Here is a 24,338-nt window from a genome sequence, read left to right as displayed (position 1 = left end):
GACACGACGGAGAAAACTGCACTTGTTTTGCAGTCTCCAACATTAATAGTAGAACCTTGAACTACGTGTCTTCGAAATTAAACTTCAGAAGCAAAATTCACTCGCATTCAACTACGAGTAGAAACGCTGCCAGTTTCAGCTCACCTCGTTGCAGAACCTCAGTTTATGAAGTCTCATTCAGTACGGTCGCCCAAGGTCTGGAATGCACTTCTGCAGTTCACTGATCAACGATAAATCCACATACGCGAGTGAGACTAACTCAGAGTGGGAAGACATCACTTGCAACTTTCTTCATCCTTTTATTTTCTAAATTACTCCTCATTATTTGTATTTCTTGTCGTTTAATTTCTTTGCACTATTTTAACCTGTACTTTAGGTAGACCAGCAACAGTTGAATCTCGGCCAGCGATAAAGCCAATTGAAATCTGTTCAACTTTTGGTGGCCACTCAGCGCGCTCGGACATCGAGAAAGCATTTGGGCAATGATATTCATGAATATTAACGTGAAGGGAGACATTTATAATGATATTTTATGAGGGCATTGACGAATACTTGGAGGTTTCGCAATTAAAATGAAACATCCCAAGCAGCATTGCGATTGTTCAACCATTTACTTCCCGTTTGCTAGACATTCGACAGGTGTTGGTTGTTGTACCGTACGCAAAGACGAGCAAACAAAAACGTCCTCGCTTTCGCGAACATCAAATCGTTCCTCTCTTCCGCGAATATTTCGCAATTTGAGCCCGGAGTCACGTGATCGATAATCGCATGCGATTCACCCGAATTCTAATGGCCATCGTGTGGGAAGGAGGCGATCTGTAACTGGCGCTACGCTGCCTCGTTAAATGAAACTGTAATTACTACTTGGGGCTATTCGTGGAAAGCTGCTTTCAATTGCTCCCGGTGCAGTTTTCGAAAACCACAAACACTGGGATATCATCATGGACGTCCGCAGGATTTTTTCCAAGGGGGGCAAGGAAGGTATTTTTTTCCAGTGGGGGCAAACAAGTCACATTTTCCCCCAAAATAATGTAGTTCCCTAAAAAAACATTGCTTAAATTTGAATTTATGATGTTAATGCAATAATTAACACATATTAATGTGGCTAAAATGAAATTATATGAGTGAAATACATAATTTTTGGTTGACTTTCATTTTCCAGGGGGGGGGGCACGACCCCCTCTTGCCCCCCCTCCGGACGCCCATGGATATCATGCACTTTTTTTCTTTTTGAGCTTTTGTAGATGTGGTCAAACGTTTCTTATGCAGTCTGTTTCTATCTGTGGTGTGACAACTTGTTTTTCAAGTCTACTTTATGCTCAGATAGGGTAATCGGGACAAGACCTACAGTTTAAAGTGGTATCTGAACCACTGTGCAATGTGCCTCCGTCGAGAATACATTATAAAAATTACATTAATTATTTATTGGATATTAATCCAATGGCCATTTTAAACACAGGAAACTTTTGTTTGTGCAAGAAACCCAATTTATAAGTTTGATGAGCGCCTTGAATCTGAAATTTGGCCAAAGTACAAACATTGCATGGTTAGTTACGGCAAGCCAGTGCCTTTTAAGACACATCCCACAATGGGGCACACGTATGAGCCAAGCTTCTGATCCTAATGAAGTTGCAGTGTCTTTCCTCGAAGAATTGCTATGGAATCAAATTCAGCTAATATTTTCGTGATGACACAGTACCAAGGACTTATTTAGGGGGGAACCGGACCCCCCCGAAAGACTTACTATAATTAATAATGAAATAATAAAATAACTAAAATTAAATCAATAAATATACTTGTTGTTTAATCGAGGATTATTTATTCCCCCAGAACTTATTGGAACGCAAGAATTATATTGGGATCATACGACTTTGAATGACAGTACCAAAGAAGATTTATTACTACTTATAATAATATGCATAAAATTTTACCAGGAACTTTACTTTTCGTCAATTGGATCTAACATCCTTTTTTGATATTCAATAAATATTTCTAGCTACGTGCCTAGTCAATACACAAAACAGCAAGGTGGTGGTCTTTCTTGTCTAGAATTGTTATGTATTTTGAATAGCTCATTCAAATTCCGAAAATATTGTTAAATCATGTTACACACACACACACACATACACACGTGGACACACACACTCACACAAAAGGTCTGGGTTCAAACTCATCAGTGTTGTTACATTTGTGACAACACATGGAGTTCAGAGGACAATTCTGTCTCTGACATTTTGTAAGCGACACAGACCCCTCTTGTACTTAACACCTGGAAGGCAGGGACAAGCGCTTCCCCAAGTTACACCTATGACGTTTTTGGTACTTGAGTCAGTAACACATTACGGAAGTTACATGAATAATGTGTAATGGTACTTTGTTAATTTCACAACTGGAGGATTTATTTGCCAGGATGAAACAGGCTTTGTTGCGTTGCTTTCAACTTGCGCATGCAAAGTTTCACTGGCAAAACGTGCACCACCGAAAAAGATGTCGTACTTGTATATTAACAGTTAAATGTCACTATTGTGTTTGACAAAGTAACAGTAACTGTAATACTTACTTTTTTTAGTTACGATTTCATATCCATCTCTCTTTGCAGTGCGAAGAACCGCTGGCTGGTGGAGATACGTGCGTGTTCGCATCTCGGGCTGGACCCAACTCTTGCTGGCATCCTGCGTGCTTCATGTGCTGCGTTTGCAAGGAGCTGCTCGTAGACCTCATCTACTTCTACCGCGATGGAAAGCTCTATTGCGGAAGACATCATGCCGAAACGCTTAAGCCACGATGCTCTGCTTGTGACGAGGTAAGACAGAGTTATTGGAACTTCTCTCATAGTCATTGACATTTACAGAGCCGGAGAGGACAGCTTACTTACTGAATCTCTTTTAAATCAAGGTGTCTGATGACACTCGCACATGGTTTCCTACACATGTACTTGCAGTCTGCCTCTTCCAGACTCTAGAAAGGTTATGACTCTACCATGGGTGTCAAAACTGGTCGGTTGACCCCTCCCCCTAGGAATTGGTGTTATTTATTTCAAGTTTTTAATAATAATAAAAAAAACTTATTATGAAGACAGAAATGGCCGCGGTGGCTCAGTCGGTAACGTGTCTGACTACCATGCTCAAGGTCCCGGGTTCGATCCCCGGCCAGTTCAAATCCGGGAACTTTTCTAACGTTGGAAGCGGGCCCGGCGCCCACCCAGCGTCGAATGACATGGGTACCTGGGGGAAACCCTGGGGGGTAAAGGCGGTCAGGGGCGTGATGCTGATCACATTACCCCCACTCATGACCGGATCAAGAAAGTGTGGGGCCTTACCCCCACACCCCCTATACGCCTTCATGGCATGGTGCTAAGCACAGGGGAGCACTTTACCTTTTTTTTAATTATGAAGACAGTCAGAAACAGAAACAAAGTTCAGTTCATTAGATTCTAGCAGAATAAAAAAAAGGGGGGCTCAAAGAATTGAGTGTAAAATACATAAGCCAGGTCAGAACTCCATTTCCTCATCATTCCTGCAGATTCAAAAGTATTCTAATGCGAACATTTTGAAACTTTATTTAAAAATAGTTCATTTGAAAGAATATCTGCTTTCTTTATTCATTTCTTGAGATTACTTAATCTGTTTTGTGTGGCACTGTATTTTAATCATGATGTATCCCCTTGCTCTGAAAATGTAATTTCAGTGAGATTGTTTGACTGGGGACATTATCCACACAGGTAAAACAACACATGCAAAAATCTGGCGGACACTGTAAATGCCATTAATTTTCTACAAGTAGATGCTCTGCACACAAACAACATGTGTCATGTGTCACTTGAGAACTTGAACAGCGAAATGTAGGCCTGTGCTACATGTCGCTGCTATGGTATGAAATCTCCTCGTAGGGAAATAAAGTTTACCAATGTTCTTGTTATGTGTATTTCTCTTGTGTTTAGTAATTTTCTCACAGAATATTTTTACAATCCTTCTCTCTTTTCAGATTATTTTAGCAGATGAATGTACAGAAGCTGAAGGTCGAGCTTGGCACATGAAGCACTTTGCTTGCTTTGAATGTGATCGGCAATTGGGAGGACAGCGATACATCATGCGTGATGGACGGCCATATTGCTTACATTGCTTTGATGCCATGTTCGCCGAATATTGTGATTCTTGTGGAGAACCAATTGGAGTAGATCAAGGTAAATATTAACTTTTCTATAAGCACACACAAAAATGAACGTATAAAGAGTAGTAATAATGCTGCATGTAGGAATGGTGTGCAGAGCAGAAAATAACTTTTGTATATGGTTGTTTTATCATGGGTTGTGAAACAGCATTACTTAATTCATTTTTGTAGATGTTTGGTGTGCAATGTGCCTCCACCTGGTATTGAACCTGGAACCATTTGATTACAAGGTAATGGCATTGTTATCATCAGGGTAACACTGTACTTTGGCCGAAAAGCAAAATAAATCAAATCAAATCAATCAAAGTAACCATGTACTTACTTAACGGATAGTACTGAAACATCTTGCCATCAAGATGGCAACCAAGATTCATGTAAGTGAAGTAAGTCGAAGCTTTCCTGGCAACGAATGATGAAAAGATTCTCTCGGGCTATCAACCAGGTGAGCTGTGGAAAAGAATGTGCTAAAGTTTTCATTCATATAAGTGTTCAACAGTGGAGGTTGTGGTTTGGATCCCATTTTAAACTGCGAGTCCAGTCCCAATTAGCCATTCTGTGCATAAAGTGGACTTAAAAACAAATTCAGTGTAACTGTTCAAATCATGATCAAGTCGATAACAAACCTTTGTTCTATGCATTTAAGTTTGTAATGTTAAATAAATATTAATTCTTCAAATGATGGAGTTCAGAAATGTCAGGAAACCTTCATTGACATTGGGGGGAAAAATCGTTAATTTGTCTATCAAATTGCCAAACAACCATTTTTGACCTATAAAAACTAAGAACTGTAAGAACAGATGCAATTTTTTTGCAAAGCAATCTACGTAACTAGTGCAATATCAAAAGTGATGCTAAAGTTTCCCTTTTGTAGAAAATAGCATTCAAAGATCAATGTTTTAAAGCAGGTACCAAAAAATTCTACCTTACTATATTCCATAAATTACACAATTATTTTCTTTTCTGTATACTTTGTTTTTAAGTGCTTTAAGCTAAATTTTTATTTTCTTCAATTTCAGGTCAAATGAGCCACGAAGGTCAGCACTGGCATGCAACAGAGCAATGTTTCTGCTGTCACACCTGCCACTCTTCACTGCTTGGTCGTCCCTTCTTACCCCGACGAGGTTCCATTTTCTGTTCCATAGCATGTAGCAAAGGAGAACCCCCAACACCGTCCGACAGCACTGCTAACACACCTACTCGTCCTCCAAGTTTCTCAGGGTCGCCAAAACGTAGCGCCGTTGTTCGTCTTCCGGATAGTGCATCGGAAAGTTCCGAGGCAGGAATAGTGAAGCGTGGTAGTAGATTTGATTCAGGGTCAGAAGCAAGTGAATACTCAGGACAAATATCCCAACAGTCACCCGTGTCCGGGCGTCGAGCATCAAAACGTCTCCCCCCACCGGAATCACCGAAATTGGGTCCACGAAGAAAGTCAGACACCACCGAGAGATCGACGACACCCACATCTCCCTGTCATTCACGGAAGACACCCACCCCCGTATCTCCGACACCTCAATCAGTGCCTGGGCTTCGGAGTCCACCTCCCCCGCACCCCTTGAGGTCACCCAAAATGGGGCGACGTGCTCTCCAACACTCTCCTAAGTTAGGTCCCAAGCCATCTTCAACGTGTTCAAGCCCTGCAGTTATGTGTTCAAGTCCTCCTACACTATGTTCAAGCCCAACTGCTCTGTGTACAAGTTCTGCACTGACAACAATGAGTGCATCGATGATTCAACAATTGGACCATAGTGCCTCTGCAGGTGAGCTGTCCCAGGTTCACCGTGGCTACTCTGAGGTAGCCCTACAGACTGAAGAATCAGCACTACGCCCACCGCTTCCGCCTCCAGAAGTGGACCGAATCACTTTCAAAGGTGAGCGTCTTTATGTGGAGCGTGGTCTAGATCGTGTTATACTGGAGAGAAATCTTGAAAAGCTTATTACGGAACGTGGAGTGGTGAGTCCTGAGTTGCAGAAGCTGTTGCAAGCTAAAGACAAACTCACTTCACCGACTTCAGGACGATGTAGGGACCCACTCAACTTTGTTGACATCAATCTGGATTCATGGCTAAGACCTGGATCGGCACACTCTTCAATGCCCGACCTGAGTGGTGAACCCGCCGTAACTGGCGCAGCTGCTATTATGGGCACCGTTCCAGGTCCGGTACGCTCTGAAACAAGCTCTGCATCGACAAGCCCTTCCCAGCCTGCAAGAGCGCCACGAAAGAGCAACTTAAGCTCGAAGAGCCGTGGGAAAAGTGGCGATTCCAACTGTGCGTCCCCGAAGGGCCAGTTAAGTGTTCGATTCGAACCTAGCCCCGTTGAAGACTCGACTAGCTCCTCCAGTCAGAGAACTACTGTAGAGGTCAGCAGCCGAACAGGCACGTTTCCACGAAGCAGAAGCTACTCTGGGCGATCAGGATTTAATACGGCATTGCAGCATGATGGTACAGACTCACCAGGGCCCAGAAAGACAACGTCGGATGCAGCTCTTGAAAATCAGGTTGTTGACAGATTTCTTAAATTGCGAACAAGGGATGAAGATGAAGAAAGTTACTGCTCCACTTGTTCTAGCTCAAGCAGCGAAGATGAGTTTGCATACCAACTTCCTCCTCGACGTGCATATGGAGGTGTCCGGATTTCGTATGTACCAAATGATGCTTTAGCTTGTGCAAGGCAACGCTCGGCTAACATGTCACCAGGTACACGTTCCCCAACGAAGAAAGATGAGAAAGATAAAAACTGCATTATTTCCTGAGATTTTCTACAAGATTTTACTTTTAAGGACTACAGAGTTTTCCGAAACCTTTCGTTGAAACATCCAATGAGTGCCAAGACCAAACCGTACAATATAAGTGTTGTTGATATGTTAAGAAATACTATTATTGATAATGTTATTTTGCTTTAGGATGCAGTAAGGAAATGCATTTTCCTCCAGTTGGGAATGCTCTTAATCTCTCAGTGATATTTGTGGACATAATGCTGTGTCTAATGAGCTTCAGTGACATTTTTCATGAAAATGTATTGTAGCATCGCCAGTTCTGTACATAGAGCCATGTTTGAAATGCCAGAAGATTTCAAACAGCAAGAGCCAAAGAATATAGCTACTTAAGTAAAAGAGTTCATTTCTAAGATTTGTACATGACATTTTTTAAAAAAATACATACAAGCTGCATGTACCGATAAAGTTTTGTTAAGAAAATGTTGAAAATTCACTACAAGTGTAACAATCCTATGCATAGTTACATTATTCATTGTTCTTAAACATGCACATTGCAAAGCAGAATAGGTGTTCCTTTAAACCATTTTAATTGTAAACATAACTTTTATAAATGCGGATCCATGAAGATGTCTTCTGATTTTTATACTTCAAGTGCTAAGTGCGAATAGTACCAAAGTATGTCAAGGTTCTTTGTGAGCTTGTACGATACAGTATACAGCTTGTAGCTCATGGATGTGATTTTAATAAGCAGTCTTCTAGTGTCTTCTCTAGACTTTTATATGATACGGGTAAGTTATGAATATATGATTTTCAAATTATTTTTAACCACTTGAATTGATTGTTTATGACTTACATCATGGCAATAAATACTCTTACATAAATTACTTTAAACTGATTTATACAAGGGATAGTCAAATGAAAACCTTAATTTGTTTGTTTTTCCTTATTTTTTTTTTTTTTAACTAGTAGGTTTCTGCATGTAGGGTTGCACAAGTTTGCTACATTTCAGCATAGATCCATTGTTGATCCACATATATTTTCAAGTCTAAGTTAGTGCCTGCATACCTCAAGAAGAAGAATATTTCCTCCTCTATATGTAAACTTGCTGACATAGTAAGCATACATAGACACACTGAATTTTCATTTGCCATAGAATGTTATAAATTTTAGGCTTCCAGAGGGCAAGAAACCACTGCACTTTGCTGGTGCATGTGTATGCAGGAGGCACCATCTTCCCTATGACAAAAATGGTGTTGTGAAGCTCACTTGATCAGTGTTGCAGCTTTGAGGTCGTTTCGTAGATAACGGTCAATACCTCATGTAAATTTGAGCTGTTTACAGTCTGTCCTGTAATTTTTGTCAGCCTAAGGTTTTCATTTGACATTTGTAATACTCTCAACTGTGCATAGTATGGAAACTACTTGTGATCTAGGGAGCTTTCAAACCAAAGCGACAAGTGACAGACACATGATGCTTCGGAATGAGCCAATCAACAGCAATATTTCACACTGTAGCGGCATGACAGGCTGGGCAAGCCTGTGTTCAATTGGTGAAATCTTCAACCTGCACGTGTCGCTTCAGTGTGAAATTTCCCTTAATTTCTTTCACAGCTATGAATGAGAATTTGCTTTTTTAAGTGGTACCCTTATCCACATCTTCAACGTTCAAGCACAGTGCATGTTAATTGTTAAAAAACTTGCCAAGTAAGAGACTGCAAATGTCTTCCTCCTCCTATATTTGCAATCTTAATATGCAGGATGTTAAGATTTGTACATGCAGCTTGCAACTATGAGAGGAATGTATCTTTTTCATAAATTATGCATTGCGAGTTTTTCATAAACCCGCAAATGAACTCAGTATTGTTAATATCTCTAAATGCCTCATGTAGGTCAATATGAGTGCCATATGTTACTTCTTTTGACACATCCTTACATAATCGCCTTGTTCTTAGTTGCATCTTCCTGCCCTGTGAGGGGCCAGACAGAAGGTTGCAGATTGTGTCAAAAAAATAAAAAATATTATTCACAATAAAATTTAAGACTTGACCTGTAGCCTGTGAGGTTTAGTTTTTGAAAATACTATTCAAATTTTCTGTAGCTTAAATTATTGTAAGAACCAAGAAGTTTTTACAAGTTACAAGTAAAAGTATATTTTAAGAATAATATTTTGCAGAATTACTTTAACACATTTACAATGGTAAGAATTCATCATGTTGCTTCTTGTAGTGTTGTTCAGTTTTATTCATCACATCAGTAGTAAAAATTATTAATATACAGAATAAAAATTTGAATGACTTATAGTCTGATATTAGTTAAAATAGTACATTAGGAATTATTTGGTACAAGGGAAATACAATAGACAGAAACGTGAAATTATTTGCTACATATGAAACATTCAATGTGATTTCTGCATTACTGATTATAGTACAGACAAGATTTTTCAGTTATTTTCCTGTATCATAAGGTTTAAAACTCCACACGTTGCATATTTTTCCATTATTAATGTGTTGAAGTAATAGAAAGTCTGTGTTAATAATTGGCCTTCAAATTGATGTTAGAGTTGTCTTTATAACATTTTGTTCTTTTTTTACACACATTTTCTGTACCTGTTACTGTTTTTCTTCATTGTTGACCTATGTTCATGGAGGTTAAATATTTATATATGCAATATATATATATAATCCTGTGTTATGTATTTAGTAGATAAAGAAGCTCTGTTAAGAAGTAATTTTGGGTGAGAATGGTTCAGCATGTTTCACCAAGACTTGTTTTAGCTTCGTTTGCATTAATTTGTAAAGTTCAATGTAAAATTTAAAATTCTTGATTAAATGCATGTTATCACAAGAAATCTATGTAGCGCCAAGCATATAATTGCTTGTTACGAAATTAATCAGTGAGAATTAATGTTTTTACTTGCATTTATAGTGATAATTACTATGTAATAAGAGCAATTGCAGAAAAATGGTATGCTCAGGCAGTGTTTTCTTCCAAAGATAATATTTTTTGAGATTGTCTTTTACAGTGTGAAGAATGTCAAATATAAGGAGACAGGTTTTGGTTTGTAAAATATGTATAATATGGCTTAGGAATTTGTAATCAAAATAAAACATTTTACAAAAATATTATGATTTACTTCCATGAACTACCAAATTATGTGAAGGTAGATACCAGGGTTCGTAAAGATCTGGGAATTGTAAATAAAGCCCGAGTGGTTAGCACATCGCGCTGCGATGCCAAGGGTCCCGGGTTCGAATCCCGGTCGGGCTTGGTTGTTTGTGAATGTCCATTCATCAATTTCATCATTTCATCACTCATCCCCATCTTCGCAAATTATCCAAGAGGCACAAAACGCGAAGTAAAATAAACTAAATCAAATAAAAAAAAAATCAAAATCAAATTGTAAATAAATTCAATTCTGGTCCAGGAGAGAGATTCAGCAAACGTGTGTTCTGGACAGTAAAGTAACTTTCAGTTCGGTCTTGGAACCTTTTTTTCTGGATCAATTTAAATACTGTTCAAGTTCGGTATTGAAAAAAAAAAATATATATATATATATATCAACTTGGACAAAACTTAAATTGTGTAAGAAAAAAGGTTCTGGTCCTGTTACAGAATCTATGGGTTCATGGACGTCTAACAACCCTGGTCAGTGGCGGTGATTGGGTTCCAAAACTGGGTGGAAAAAAAAAGTTCAAATGAAAGAGAAAAGATAATGTGTGGCTAGGACTGAGTCAATACCGATGTATCAGCTGATACCAGTGGTGTCAGTATTGGTTGGAAGTTAATCACTGACACTGGCTGATATTTTTCCAGAGTCTGAGTTTCACAGATTCTGCGAAAATGCCACATGACATTTTCATGCAGTCTAAATATCTTTGGAATTAATTATACAAAATGTATAATTTTATAATCTTTACAATATTGTGGGTAGAAATGGATTTTGTGATTCAATGATTGCCTTATCAGCAACTATGAATATTTTAAGGCAAAAGTGTGGTAGATTCCTAATGTAGTTCCAATGGAAAATTTATGAATACTCTGAACTTTTCTTGAAACTAAGAAACTCTTAACCCTTATCCGGGCAAGCTATTTTTGTAACGTGCCCGGGCAAGAAGTGTCTGTCAGACACTGCATTGTTTTAAATGGATCTTGCCCTTCTAATGCGAGATTTTTGTTTCATCACTGTGGAAACAAGCAAGAAACATTATATTTAACCTAATCATCACTGTTATGTCCATAAATCTTGTATTCATCATCGTCGTAATTGCATGTTGTAATTTTTGCAGAATAGTATATGAAACATGTTAGGCAGGAAGGTAATGTGAGGAAATTGTTTTATTTCCTCATATATTTTCCATTTTTTTTCTATTTTAGCACTGATAATATTTTTATGTGATGTCTTATTAAATACTTTATTTTTTTATTAAACATTTGTTGATACATATTCATATAGACTTCTTTACATATCAATTGTACACTGTTGATTGATTGATTTGGTGTTTTAAGTCCACTTTATGCACAGCAAGGCTAATCGGGACTGGACCTACAGTTTAAAGTGGGATCCGAACCACTATGTGCCTCCACCGGGTATCGAACCCGGGACCCCTTGATTACAAGGCGACGACTCTACCACTGCACCATCGGGGAGGCCCTCAATTGTACACTGTGTCCGACAGACACTGCTTGCCCGTTTACGTAAGTGAAATTGAATTTTTTTTTTTGCACCTAACCTTCTTTATCAAACAAAGTCAAATATTGTGAAATGAGAAAGAAGATAGTTACAAACAAAGTAAAAAAATATCATATTCGCAGGAAGTATCGTTTGGAGTATGTGACAAAAAATATAAGCAATAGTGTCCGATCGACACTGGTTGCCCGGTTAAGGGTTAAGAAACTAAAAGTTAAAATATACAAAACAGTAATTTTGCCTATACTATTATATGGATGTGAAATTTGGTCCCTTACATTAAAAGAGGAACATAAATGAAGAGTATTTGGAAATAAAAAAAAATCCATAGAAAAATATTTGGACCTAAAAAGGTATGAGGAGACAGTTGAGTGGAGAAGGTTACATTATTTAGTACTGTATAATTTGTATTCATGTCCAGATATTATTAGATTGATTGATTGAGTTGTTAAGTCCATTTTATGCACAGTAAAGCAAATCGGGACTGGACCTACAGTTTAAAGTAGGATCCGAACCACTATGTGCCTCCATCGGGTATCGAACCTGAGACCCCTTGATTACAAGGTGACAGCAATACCACTGCGCCATCGGGGAAGTCAGATATTATTAGAATAATTAAATCAAGAAGACTCAGATGGGCATGTCATGTGGCACGAATGAGAGGGGAAAGAAGAGTTTACAGAATTTTTTACATAGTATATAAGATCATTTTTTCCTCAAAAGTTCTCGAAAGCTCATGATAAAACAATGGGTGTAACAGAATCTCCATAACACTGTTGAAACTTTAATGTTAGCATGGTTGAGAATTCAACCTACTCAAGTGGAATATGTTACAGTTCAATAAATTTTCGCAAGAAACGCTAAGGATGAAACGTAACCTTCAGCAGGGTCACATGGACCATGATGATGATACAGTTGCACCTCGATTTTACGTTTTTCAGGGAAACTTAGGTGAAAAAACGTAAAATGTAGGAAAATTTTATAGCATTTTGCTCTATTGGGATCAGACGCAGAAAATTTTTAATTAGGGTTCTACTTTTTATTATATAAAAACATTCTTGTGACATTTCTATAGTTTTGATTTAGGGCACAATGAATAGTTTCAATAAACAGCCCCTCTCTCCCTCGCCGACCTTTGCTGTGGAAAGAGAGGTCTGTATGCTGGATGGTTGTACAAGGGCGAGAAAACTTAGCATTACGCTTATGGGAGTATTATTTTACTTGTTTTCTTGGAAATATCACACTTCCGATGGCATAGAAAATCACCTGAACGGAAATAAGGCAAGTTGAAAATTTTATTTGTCATCGGAAAAGTTGAAAACTCCAATTTCATTCACTGTAACTTCAAGTTGTTGCTTTTTTTTTTCTTCACAAGGAAAGCAAGCGAATCTGAAAATTCTTATTCATCTATTTTTCAAACATTGTGGTTAGCTTAACCCCTTCTCTGCAACGACGTTGAAGAGAAGTGCGACCAAAAAACAATCATCTATATATAGATGCAACCGCAAATTTGTGTCATCGTAAATAATGCAAAAACTATAAAAAGACTTGCCACAAAATGAAGCTAAGGAAAACAATCTATATATAGACTCTGCTGTAAATAAGCATTCCATATTAGTTAAGGTTACCCCTGCATACAACACCATGCCTTGAAGACTCATTTAGGGTATGTGGGGGGTACGGCCCTACACCCTTACTACATATTCTCAATCTTGGGTCATTTTGGAGGTGATGTGATCATCCGGCCAACTTTACCCTCCAGGGTTGCCCCCAGGTACACATTGATTTCAGGCTGTGTGAACCCCAGAGCCATTTTATGCAGGGACTAGTTTGGAAAAATTTCGATCTCAGAACACGCACTCCAGGAATTGAACCCGGGTCTCTAGCATTGCAGTCAGACACCCTAACAGCTACACCTCCGCGGCTCTAATTCCATATTGCAAAACATATCTTTCAGAAACTGACAAAGCATCAACAATGGATTTTTTAGTTGCCAATAGCCTGCAATCCAAGAACCGTTAATTTGAAATACCATCTAGCTCCACAAAAAAGGTCCAATTTTAGAGTTATATAGCTCCACCTCAGTTAATGGGTTAATAAAGAACTTGAAAAACCACTTCAATTTGCAACATGGGAAGAAATTCATACTCTCTTGTATAGGCAGGTTTCTTTTTAGTAGCAGTGTCCATTTCGACAATATTGAAACTAATTGGTGTGAAACTGTCACTCTTCGCCTTCAGATTTTTCTAAAACAACATTTATGCGATTGTGACAGATCAGTCACCTTAGTTTCACTAAATGTTTTGGTATGCCATGAAAATTACATGGCAGAAATCAGGTTCTGTACGTACTTTGTTCTTCACTACACCCACAGTCCTAAAACAATTCCTACTGATTCTAGAAATGGTGTTCAGGTGGTGTCTTACGGAATTTGGAAAATCCACTCGAAATTTTTAAAAAAATAGCACAGGAATGAAGGAAACCATCAGAGGCTATGAAAATATAATTACATATTTTAATATTCATACATATTTTTTAGAAGTTTCAGTGATCTATTCTACAAATTTTGCATGTTTTGGCTACAAAAAACTCTGGTCCTTAGTTATATCGAAATATAAAGTAACTGTTAAAAAAAAAAAAAAACTTTCCAAAGACTGCAAATACCTGTAAAATGTTTTCTTACTACAATTTTCTTTCAAGCACACATTTCTCTCGACAGTGAAATGTTCATTACTGGTTAAATTCACTGCTTGAGGATGTGGACATTCTTCATTTCTTCAGTTCTCATTTGAAAGCTTCATTACCATTTCAAGTTGGTCATTCAAAATAAAATGCAAATGGCAGGCATTTTAACCAATTATTGTGGCAGAGTGGTTAGCACGTACTATACACTGCCAGGGGTCCCAGGTTCAAATCCCAGTCTGGGCATGGGTGTTCTTTGTGAATGTCCATCAAGCTTCATCATCACTCATCCTAATTGTCGCTATTAGCCAAATGTGGCAGAAGTGAGATGAGGATAAAATTATTAAAATTTATTAATATTTTACCAATTATTTCATTTAAAAATATATTGATGTAATAAAAATATTAATAAATAAAGTAAAATTTACATCCTTCCAGGTGCAGCTTATGCATTATTTTCATGCGAGTCATACGACATCTTCAGTTTCCACAAATAAACTTTCCACTTTCTTTGTTGTCAGACCCTGTGGCACATCGCACTACAACGCCAGGGGTTCCAGGTTGAAATCCTGGCCTGGACATGGATATGGATATTTGTCAGTGTCCATTCATCAATTTAATCATATCATCACTCATCCCCATCTTCGCAAATTAGCCAAAAGTGACACAAAAAGCGAAGTAAAATAAAGCAAATGAAATCTACTTTCTTAACAAAACAAAAGGATGGGGGCTTAAAAGGTTTGTCCAGAATTTTTCCATCTGGAAGTATAAGGTTTCAAAGCTGAAATTACAATGAATTGTGCCATTATTATGGGAAAAAAAATCATGGACATAATAAGTGTTGCACCCTCAAAAACACTCCTTCACTCTGAGGTTCCCATGTCCCTGCAACACCTTTATAATAATTACCATAAATTATTGTTAACTGAAATGAAATTATATGCATGTAATATAACATTTTTGGTTGACATTCATTTTCCAGGGAGGCCTGCCCCTTTCCCCCATGCCTACAATTAAAAAAACACTAATCAGAACTGGTCCACAGTTGGGCAGGAATGGCCAAACATGCAAGTTGTATATAGTGATACTACATGCAGGCTTTTTAGTTTTTTAACATTTTTAACTGAGAATAGGTTTAGTGAAATTTTTTTAATGAACGACGAGCTTTTTATATACCTCTAGGGCGAGGATATAATATTTTAAATGTATCCACACCAACCCTTGTCCACAATCCTTATATTACATTTCGATGTGGTACTATGCTCAGTACCTAGTTTTTTCATATGAACCTGAAGAAGGAGATAGTTAATCTCCGAAACGTAGTTCTACAGAAAGAAAAATAGGAACAACATACTTGCATACGTAAGTACAGTTTTTAATGTTAAAATTTTTTTTAACGTCTCTTTATATTCTGGAATTGTGAGTAATACGCACCAAACCTACAGAATGCCATGCATTTCTAGCAGTCATTTCTTACCTGTGCAGGCAGCAACACCTACACCGCATCAAATGACATAACCTAAGTATAGTCCATCCCTCGCTTCACTCGCAGCATCATTTAATACTTTCCAACAACTATCCAAGCACTTCAAAAACTAACGAACTTGAGACATTGACACAAACAGCGATAGTCACGTTTTCCTTTCTTGTCTAAGACTGCACCATTCTTTCACTTTGGTGACCTGAAGCGTTTCCACCTATAAGGAAAAACGTCTGAATGCATGCACGAGCTATTTTGGTATTGCATGTCTTATATTTTAATTCATCGTATCTAATTCCAGCTTTCATTTATTCCTAGAAGTTCGGCACGAAAATGATACAAGAGAAGATTGAATATGTAATGTATGTGCTTCAAATTTGAACCCCACAGGGCAACACTGGAAGAGAGGGAGCAGTGAGGATGGTGCCTTCTGCTGCAGCTTCTGTGAGAGCACGAACTGTGCATGTCCGTTTCTTAGAGATGAAGGTTCAGCAGTATTCTCTTGCATATATTTGGTCTATGCACCCACCTCGAGCTTGTGCTTGCTGCCCGAAGTTTTAACTATGGCAGGAGTTGTCCTGTGGGGGTTCAACTGAGGAACTGCACTCGCGGTTTCTCTTTCTCAGCAAAATAATTTGCCATGTTACGGACACCCATACATTACTTATTGTGTAACAATGTTAGCGAAAAATTGTGAAAAGGTAAAGATATTATTTATTGTTCATTCCTGAGGTGAATATCGTACATTACTGGGGTTTCACTGCTCCTGTGCGCTATAGGGTCAACTGGGGCTGCATCGTTCTATTTTTGTACAACAATGAATTAACATTCTGGTACTTAAGTACCATCAGGAATTTGTGGAAATTTTCGCTCACAGAGACAATGATTTATATTTGAGGAAAAACATACCTTTATTCCATTATCAATGCATAGTATGGTGATTTTGCAAAATCTAAAGGGAGGTCACAAAGTGGGCATAATAAAGTTCATCCAATTCTGACATAGCAATACAAGAATTTTAAAAATATCAAATTTTGCCATTTCTAAGGTTTTATTAAACACAAACTTTATGTACAATGCAGCTGTATCACAGTCATATAAAAAAAATACAAAAACATTTCAAATTACACCCGTGCACAAACCATATGGTTAGATAAATTTATGAACAACAAGAAACTTTCCAAATTCACAAGGGGAAAAAAAAAGGAAAGTACAAAATTCTATTGTTAATATTACGTTATACATGTAAGGCAAATAATTAAGCATAACATCCAACTTTTTATCTCAGTAATAAAATGAATGCTAGATATGAACATAATGTATCCATCAGAATTTATGAAATTAAATTTCTACAAAATGGCGGCCACAAAGGTGGCTTATAAGAAGTCATACAGATGCAATTTAATATGTCTTGAGATATTAAATTAAAAAATACACTTTTTGCTCACTTTGCACTCAAACATTCTTCGAAATCCATTGCTTTACACATCTTTTCTTTCCTATTTTTAAATGTTTGGAACATTAACACTTTTCACTATCTTTAAGATGACAGATCAAAGAATATTGCACTATACAAGAACTTGGTACAGTACTTGTATTTTCTGTCAAGAAATTAAAAAATTCTGTTCAGGCGACTAATTTTGTGCTTCAGAAAGACACAAGATGAAAATGCGACAAGTCTCTAAACAAGTGTGATGATTCACACTAACAAAGGAAAAATGAACCGGTTATATAGAACGAAATTGGTAAGAGAAAATAAGAATGGCAGGAACTATACTGTATAAACTATAAATCAGAATCATAAAAATGAACTGGCCAACAAGTATTAATTGTACTATTATATACCAAGTATTTACTATGGGCATGGTAAATGAATGGACTTTACCTATGGTTTTAAAATATGAAAAAGTAGCAAAGGAGATGTATAAACACAAATACATAAAATATGTTTTAGATACTTGCTCTTTTAATATCATTTATCAAACTTATCCTGCTTGATAGATTACAGGAGGTTGCTTCAGGTTCCATATCAAGCACATTTTCAGTTCTGATCAGCTTCTGTGTATAAAGTGATTTTTAAGCATCCGGACATGTCCATGAAGAACAGTTCAATTTATGAAATGGTATAATTTTACTCCTCCAGTAAAATATATACAGGGTGGGCCAAAAGTCGTAGACAGTCGAATAAAATAAAAAAATACGCGACAGACAGGAATGAAATGTCCCTACACATGTTATAGGCGAGGGGGGGAAAATGTCATAGACCATACCGAGTTTCCATCTTGAAATCCACCATCCTTGATTCAACTTCAAAATTTCAAATGGGAAGGGTGTGATATATCAAATCAGGCTACAATTTCACGAGAAATGCAATGGTGAAGGTTTTTTTCGATGTATCTTCAAACAGTAAAAAGTTATGACTGAATTCTTGTACCAATTTGCTCCTTTTCGATGTGTCAGAAATTAACATTAAAATGTGTTTAGCGCATCAGTAACGCATCGAGATCAAAGTGACATCTAGGGAGAGAAATTCGCATGCCATTGCACACAATTTTAATCGGATACATGCACGAAGTGCTGCGCATTACGAATGGTTGTCTCGAACAATTAGTGTGGTGCCTATAACATGTGTAGGGACATTTCATTCCTGTCTGTCACATATTTTTTATTTTATTCGACTGTCCTAAGACTTTTTGCCCACCCTGTATATATATATATATAGAGCTTAACTTATACTATCAATGATATAACAAAGCTTAAGAATCTGATCATAATGAAAGATATGGCAAAAATATACTTAATATTTTTTTCTCTTTCTTGTAAAGAATTGGCACAGATTTGCACAAATAAATGAAACATTTTTACAAGACTAGACAAATATTATATCAATGCTTTATAAAATATATGCTAAAAGATGTACCACCAACAATAAAATTATATAATATGACAATATTCTCCCTATACCTGTACAGAAGTTATTTGGTACACAATAACAGTTTAATATTATTAGTTTAAAATTATTTAATATTAATTTTCCGTACTGCTACGGAAAGAAATTCGGTTACTAAAATAAACTACAACTCACTTAGCAATGGAAACATCTTAACTTTTTAAACAAATCAAAAAAACATGCTTCTTTGAATAAGAATGCAACAGTGGGGGAACAACTAGGAAGGGGAAATTTCAAGTTGTTATAGCAACACAAACATAGTAAAATTCCCATTATTCCCTTATTAGCAGACAACCCAAATAACAGCAAAAATCAAATAATAATATGCCATGTAAGGTTGTTTTTCAGCGAAGAGTATTCATTGAAGGAATTTCAACGTCTTTATAATTCGAGAACAACACTATTCTCTGTCATTCCCAAAATTGCATTGTTTGGAAAAAGAATAAGAATTTTATTAGGGGCGAGACAGATCAATCAATATGCTACAAGTATCAAATAATAATGGTATATCTGTTCATACAAAATGCATTCAGAGAGTCTGAGCACTTGACTACAGATTCTCTTATATAATTATCTTATATATTTACACATATATACACAGGACACTGGCATTATTTAAATTTTCCTGAAAATGCTTGATATAATAGTGTGCGCTTATTGCAACACTGCTTCTTTGTGACTGCCTCAATCACCAGGTTACTTCTTATGGGAAACAGTGTACTGCAAGATCATATGCAAGCTTAAACAACCAAAAGCCCAGATAAATGCAAACAAATGGGGTATTTCAGCAGATCAACTGCTTAAAGTATCGAGGCAATGTGAAACACATGCAGAAGTGAATACAGATGTAAGAGATCACTTCTGACATATTTTACAAGTTTTCTAGGCAATCTTCAATCTGTACTGTATGTGACAATACCAATTAATCTATCTATTAATTTATAGGATTAATCTTAATCTGTACTCAATTGCACCATGATTATCTGAATGCACTGTATAATTTTGTCAGTAAAGTTGCCGATATTTCTATAAATAGCCTGTATTCTATCATTTTTGTTATTGTTTACATGACATTAATTATGAAGGGGAGTGCAAGGGGGTGGGGTGAATAGGTCTTCATAAAACTATTGTTAGTATTGGTAAAATATACAGTATCATACTTATAACTTCATATTTTACCAGCAACTGTAACAAATATTGTTTATATCAATATAAAATAGTAAACTCATTAGTGAAAAAATTATAGTATGTTTCACATAATTCAGTTTACTTGAGTGCAAGTATCTAATTCTGATGGCATATTCTTAGCAAAAGACAGTGTGCATGTTTCTTTGTCAATTAACTTTTAACCACTATTATTCACAATGGGAGAACTATTATACTTGTTCTCTTGGGAATAGCAATCTTCAAATGGCACAGGAAAGCATATGAACAGATAGAGGACATATTGAAGATTTGATTTGTCATCGGAAAAGTCGAAAACTTCCATTTGATTAGCCATAACTTGAACTTGAAATTCTTGCATTTTTTCCCCACAAGGAATGCATGGGAATCTGAAAATTCTTATGTATCATATTTTTCAAACTCTCTTAGCAGTGCCCATTCAGACGATATTGAAATAAATGCACACCTCTTCACCTTAAGGCCATATAAAAACAACAATTTTGTGTATGTTGCTTTCTGTCCAAATTATACCATATTTTGCAGTCTGAAGGTACAGGGTCTGCGAATTTAGTAATGAGGTGTGTTTTATGCAGTGTACATTGATACACTTATTTTTCACTCTCGGTACACATGGTTAGGAGCTTTTTTAATCTTCTTCAATCAGAATGAAAATTATGTTACAGGAATATATAGAAATTATGGCATTATTGCAATCCAATCATGTAGATTGAATTGTATCTTTCACAAATATTCTGTATAAGGAAACAAACTGCCTGAGCCTGAGTACTAAGTGAGGTGAGCGTACTGTGTCCATGTATGGCTGGTGCGAGCAGAGGATTTTCCAAGTCTCTGCATTTCATACAACAAACTTCATGGGTTTTTAAAGTTTTCTTTTAGCCTTTTGATACTTTTAAACCTGAATTTATCATTTTTATATCACAAGAGTCACACAAAAATGATAAGACGTATGTACTGTAATAGAGGCTATTATAAAAATATCATGAGCTGTAAAACTAAGGAATTTAATGGATAACTGTTTCTGACAGACAGTAACAATCAAAAAATTAGTATCATAATAAAAGCTATTTCTTATATTATGAACAAGATATTATTATAGGAACAACATATACAGGGTTCAATTTTGCAATGAACCTAACTAAAATGTTATTACAATATTTTTTTTAATCAACACCCTCCACATATAGATAGCAATTACATGATCAGTAGGGAGAGGCCTGAAAGCCCAATAACTATGAAATTTTATTCAATTTCTACATATTAGTAATTATAATCATATGATTAATAAACAGTATAAAACAAATATTTTCTTACTGCTAAAGAAGGGGATAATGAAAACAATAGTAAATCATCAAGCACATCAGAAATAATGAAATTATGTTAACTATTTTCATTGAAAGTTTGATTTCACTTATCTTATAACTAATCACATGCAATACATTAGCTAAAGTATTGATAAGTAATTTAATATTAAAAAAAAAATATAATGAAAAAAGCCTCTTGCTATTTCACTTCTTTAGGGTTGCGAGGGGTTCACCTGCAACCACACTCCAACCCTACAATAAGCAATGAATTTGCCTACCATTAATTCTAAGCAAGTGTCCTTCATAATTTTAATCTGCTTAAACAAGCACCTAGAACGGCTGCCATGGTCATGACACAAATCAATATATGTTCTAAATTATATGATAAAATTAGACATTTCATGTTAGTAATTTTACTCTTTCTTGCTTTCACGAAACTGTCTTTTAAGTGTACACTCACAAATGAAAAAAATATCCACTCTGCTGCGAGAATAAACTCTTTCAACTACAAAAATATTTGTCCACCTGCAAAAATCTACGTATAACTACTTCAAACAGCATGGAAAAGTTTAAGAGAGCTTCCAGAACGAAGTGACACGATAAGTTGCAAATCCCATTTTTCACTTTGGTCTGAAAACTCAATTACATTACAATTTAAGGCCATCTAATAGTCCAAACTATAGGGTTGTGATGTAGTTTTATATGTTACAATTCATAGTCTTCAAATTTCTTCATGGATAGACAAAAGAATCCAAACAGGCTTCTACATGATTTTGTAATGGCCGAAAAGAGCGGAACGCCATTTCACACTTTGGACAGTGATAAATCTGTAATGAAACAAATATAGCATATCTATACCAGTGCAATACATTTTAGCCATGACATTTGTTCTTTATTAGAATGTAACATTTCCTCACTTACTGTGAAATCAATGGTTTCATGTTACTAGATGTAGGTTAATACCAAATCAGGGTAGCTACGATTTTTTGATTATGAAATTCCCTGACCTTTCCAGGTTTTCCAGACCAGAAATAAAATTTTCCAGACATGTTCGTCATCATGATTTTCGCTTTTGAACCTCATGTTTTTCAATTAAATATGCAGGCACGTTAATTATTATATGAATATGAATATACACATTTGTTAGCTGAAAATTTACCAAGTGATTAATATAATGCTATTCAATGAAAAAATAACTAACTATTGTACTTCCCCATTTTCACTAAGTCATTACAATTAAGGTGGTGTAAAAAAATCAATAAAAAATGTGGCATATATCCAAGCTTTACAATGTAACCTGTACACAACCTCAATTAGCCTATATCAATACAAATGAGAAACAACAGAAAATTAGGTCATGTACCTTTAGAAAATATGCAATAATGATTATATTTTTTAATTTATTGAAAATAGTACATATTACGGAAATTCAGAACTTCAATGGGGCCGGTGACCAACCATACACCTAAAAAAAATATATACGCGGGCCATACTTTGGAATCAAATATCTCCATTATTTGAGTTTTCCACATGCTGGAACCAATTTTATATTACAGAAAACATCGAAATCTGTCGAACAGTTCTGAATGTTTTATGATTTTTTTTTCAAATTTTCCTAGCAGGAAGACTAATTATCATAGAATTTTGGCAATCATTGTGACACGAAATTTGGACCTTCCTTAAAATAATGAGCACTATTTGGATTCGAAAAAAGTTATTTATGTTGAAAAAAAAACTTCAAGATGACCTTACTCAATCATACACGCTTCCCACGGACAAGGTATTCTCCGGTTGACAAGCGACAGTAAGTATCGTAAACTAGTGGGAATGAATGTAGAAATAAATCGAAACCTTAGTAGAGTGCATTCAGGGTCTTTATTTTAATTCTAAGACAACCAAACCTGACATTCCTAACATAACCACAAAAGAATATATAAACAAAATCTTAAGTAATCGCTAAAACTCTGCAGTGTGTTAACAGACATAAATCGAAATCAAACCATGTAAAAGTTGCATTTGTAGCATGATGAAATCGTAATAAAACAAAAGGAACTTGGGCTCATTTTCACCACTTTTCAGCAAAATTTCATTCTACATGCAAACAATACGTAAAATTACTATCGGCATGAAACCAACATTCCTAACCTAACAACGATGTGTGACCAGCTTACGTTTAATTCTTCTATTTCGCACCAGTTCTTAAAAAATAAATTCGTTCTACATGCACAAAACACGTACATATTCGAATAATGACGTCACTGATACTGCATATAATCACTAATTTCTCGGGTGTAACACATCTCCGCAATGTAAAAACTACGACAACGAGCAAATGAACTAGTTGATCAGGTTGCTTCTGAACGGGTCGCAAACGAAGGACTCAAATTCACAGAAAGGGTTCACGGGGGGAATGAAGTAGTGAGTCCCTTTGTTTTTACTCGGCGTCCGCACCAGTCCAGTGTGACATCTACCACAGCTAGTTACGTGAAATTCTGCTCTTCAAGCTTTATTGCAGATCCAAAACCAATGAACTGTCTAAACACCAACCTGCTCCGCTTCACGTAAAAAAAGAGAACGGGTGAAGAAAGAAAATTTCCTCACCACACACAAAGCTAAAGCAACATTTTTTCTGCAAGAAATTCTGAGGATGGCTGGTGCGTAGGTTTCGTCTTGAGTAGCTTGTTCTCTAAGGAAAAATCTCACGCCTCTCCAAATTCCGGTCTTGAACAGGTTCACAAGAACGAGTCGCAAAATGAACGGATCCAAGAACCTAGATCCGAGTGAATAAATATAGAATTGAAATGCGAAGGAACCATAATTTTGTACGTAACAGACTAGAAGTCATAATGACGAGAGGAACAAGTTTCTGAACTGAATCTTTTGGGGAGTCTGGAATCACAAGAACCAAATTCCGAAGTGGAAATGAACAGTTCATTCATTTTGTAACTGGTTTTCCTGCAACTCCAAAATGCACGTAAATTCCAGAAAATATACAAAATTCCCTGACCAACCAAATTCCCTGACTTTTCCCTGTTTTCCAGGTTTTCCAGTCGCGTAGCAACCCTGCAAATAAAATTGTGCCCTTCACCTACCATAGCATGAACCAAGGTGGTTTGATTTAAATTAGGTTCATTTAAATCAGGGTTATTAAAGGTCCAGGAACCCATA

The 24,338-nt window shown here is 36.4% G+C and overlaps 2 protein-coding genes across 7 annotated transcripts in view; one reads left to right on the top strand and one right to left on the bottom strand.

Moving 5' to 3' along the window:
* Nucleotides 1-9,994, top strand: part of LOC145987939 (uncharacterized) — a 351,180-nt gene extending 341,186 nt beyond the window's left edge. For both annotated transcript variants that reach the window (XM_083122774.1, XM_083122773.1), the window contains exons 4-6: nucleotides 2,600-2,803; nucleotides 3,985-4,183; nucleotides 5,187-9,994. In XM_083122774.1, the coding sequence (XP_082978900.1) occupies nucleotides 2,600-2,803; nucleotides 3,985-4,183; nucleotides 5,187-6,922 (2,139 nt within the window). In that variant the 3' untranslated portion in view covers nucleotides 6,923-9,994. The remainder of the gene's footprint in view (nucleotides 1-2,599; nucleotides 2,804-3,984; nucleotides 4,184-5,186) is intronic.
* Nucleotides 9,995-16,766: 6,772 nt separating this feature from the next.
* The window catches only part of LOC145987938 (optineurin-like), a 125,869-nt gene continuing 118,297 nt past the window's right edge, over nucleotides 16,767-24,338 (bottom strand). For all 5 annotated transcript variants that reach the window (XM_083122768.1, XM_083122769.1, XM_083122771.1 and 2 more), the window contains one exon: nucleotides 16,767-21,997. Coding sequence is in view for 1 of the 5 variants with exons in the window: in XM_083122771.1 (XP_082978897.1) it covers nucleotides 21,902-21,997 (96 nt within the window). In the remaining 4 variants the exon portion in view is untranslated. The remainder of the gene's footprint in view (nucleotides 21,998-24,338) is intronic.

This window comes from Lepisma saccharinum, chromosome 5 (genome assembly GCF_977018435.1).
Source record: "Lepisma saccharinum chromosome 5, izLepSacc3.1, whole genome shotgun sequence".
NCBI classification, from domain to species: domain Eukaryota; kingdom Metazoa; phylum Arthropoda; class Insecta; order Zygentoma; family Lepismatidae; genus Lepisma; species Lepisma saccharinum.
The sequence above is the reverse complement of the archived record's forward strand: the minus strand, read 5'-3'. Positions and strand labels throughout refer to the sequence as shown.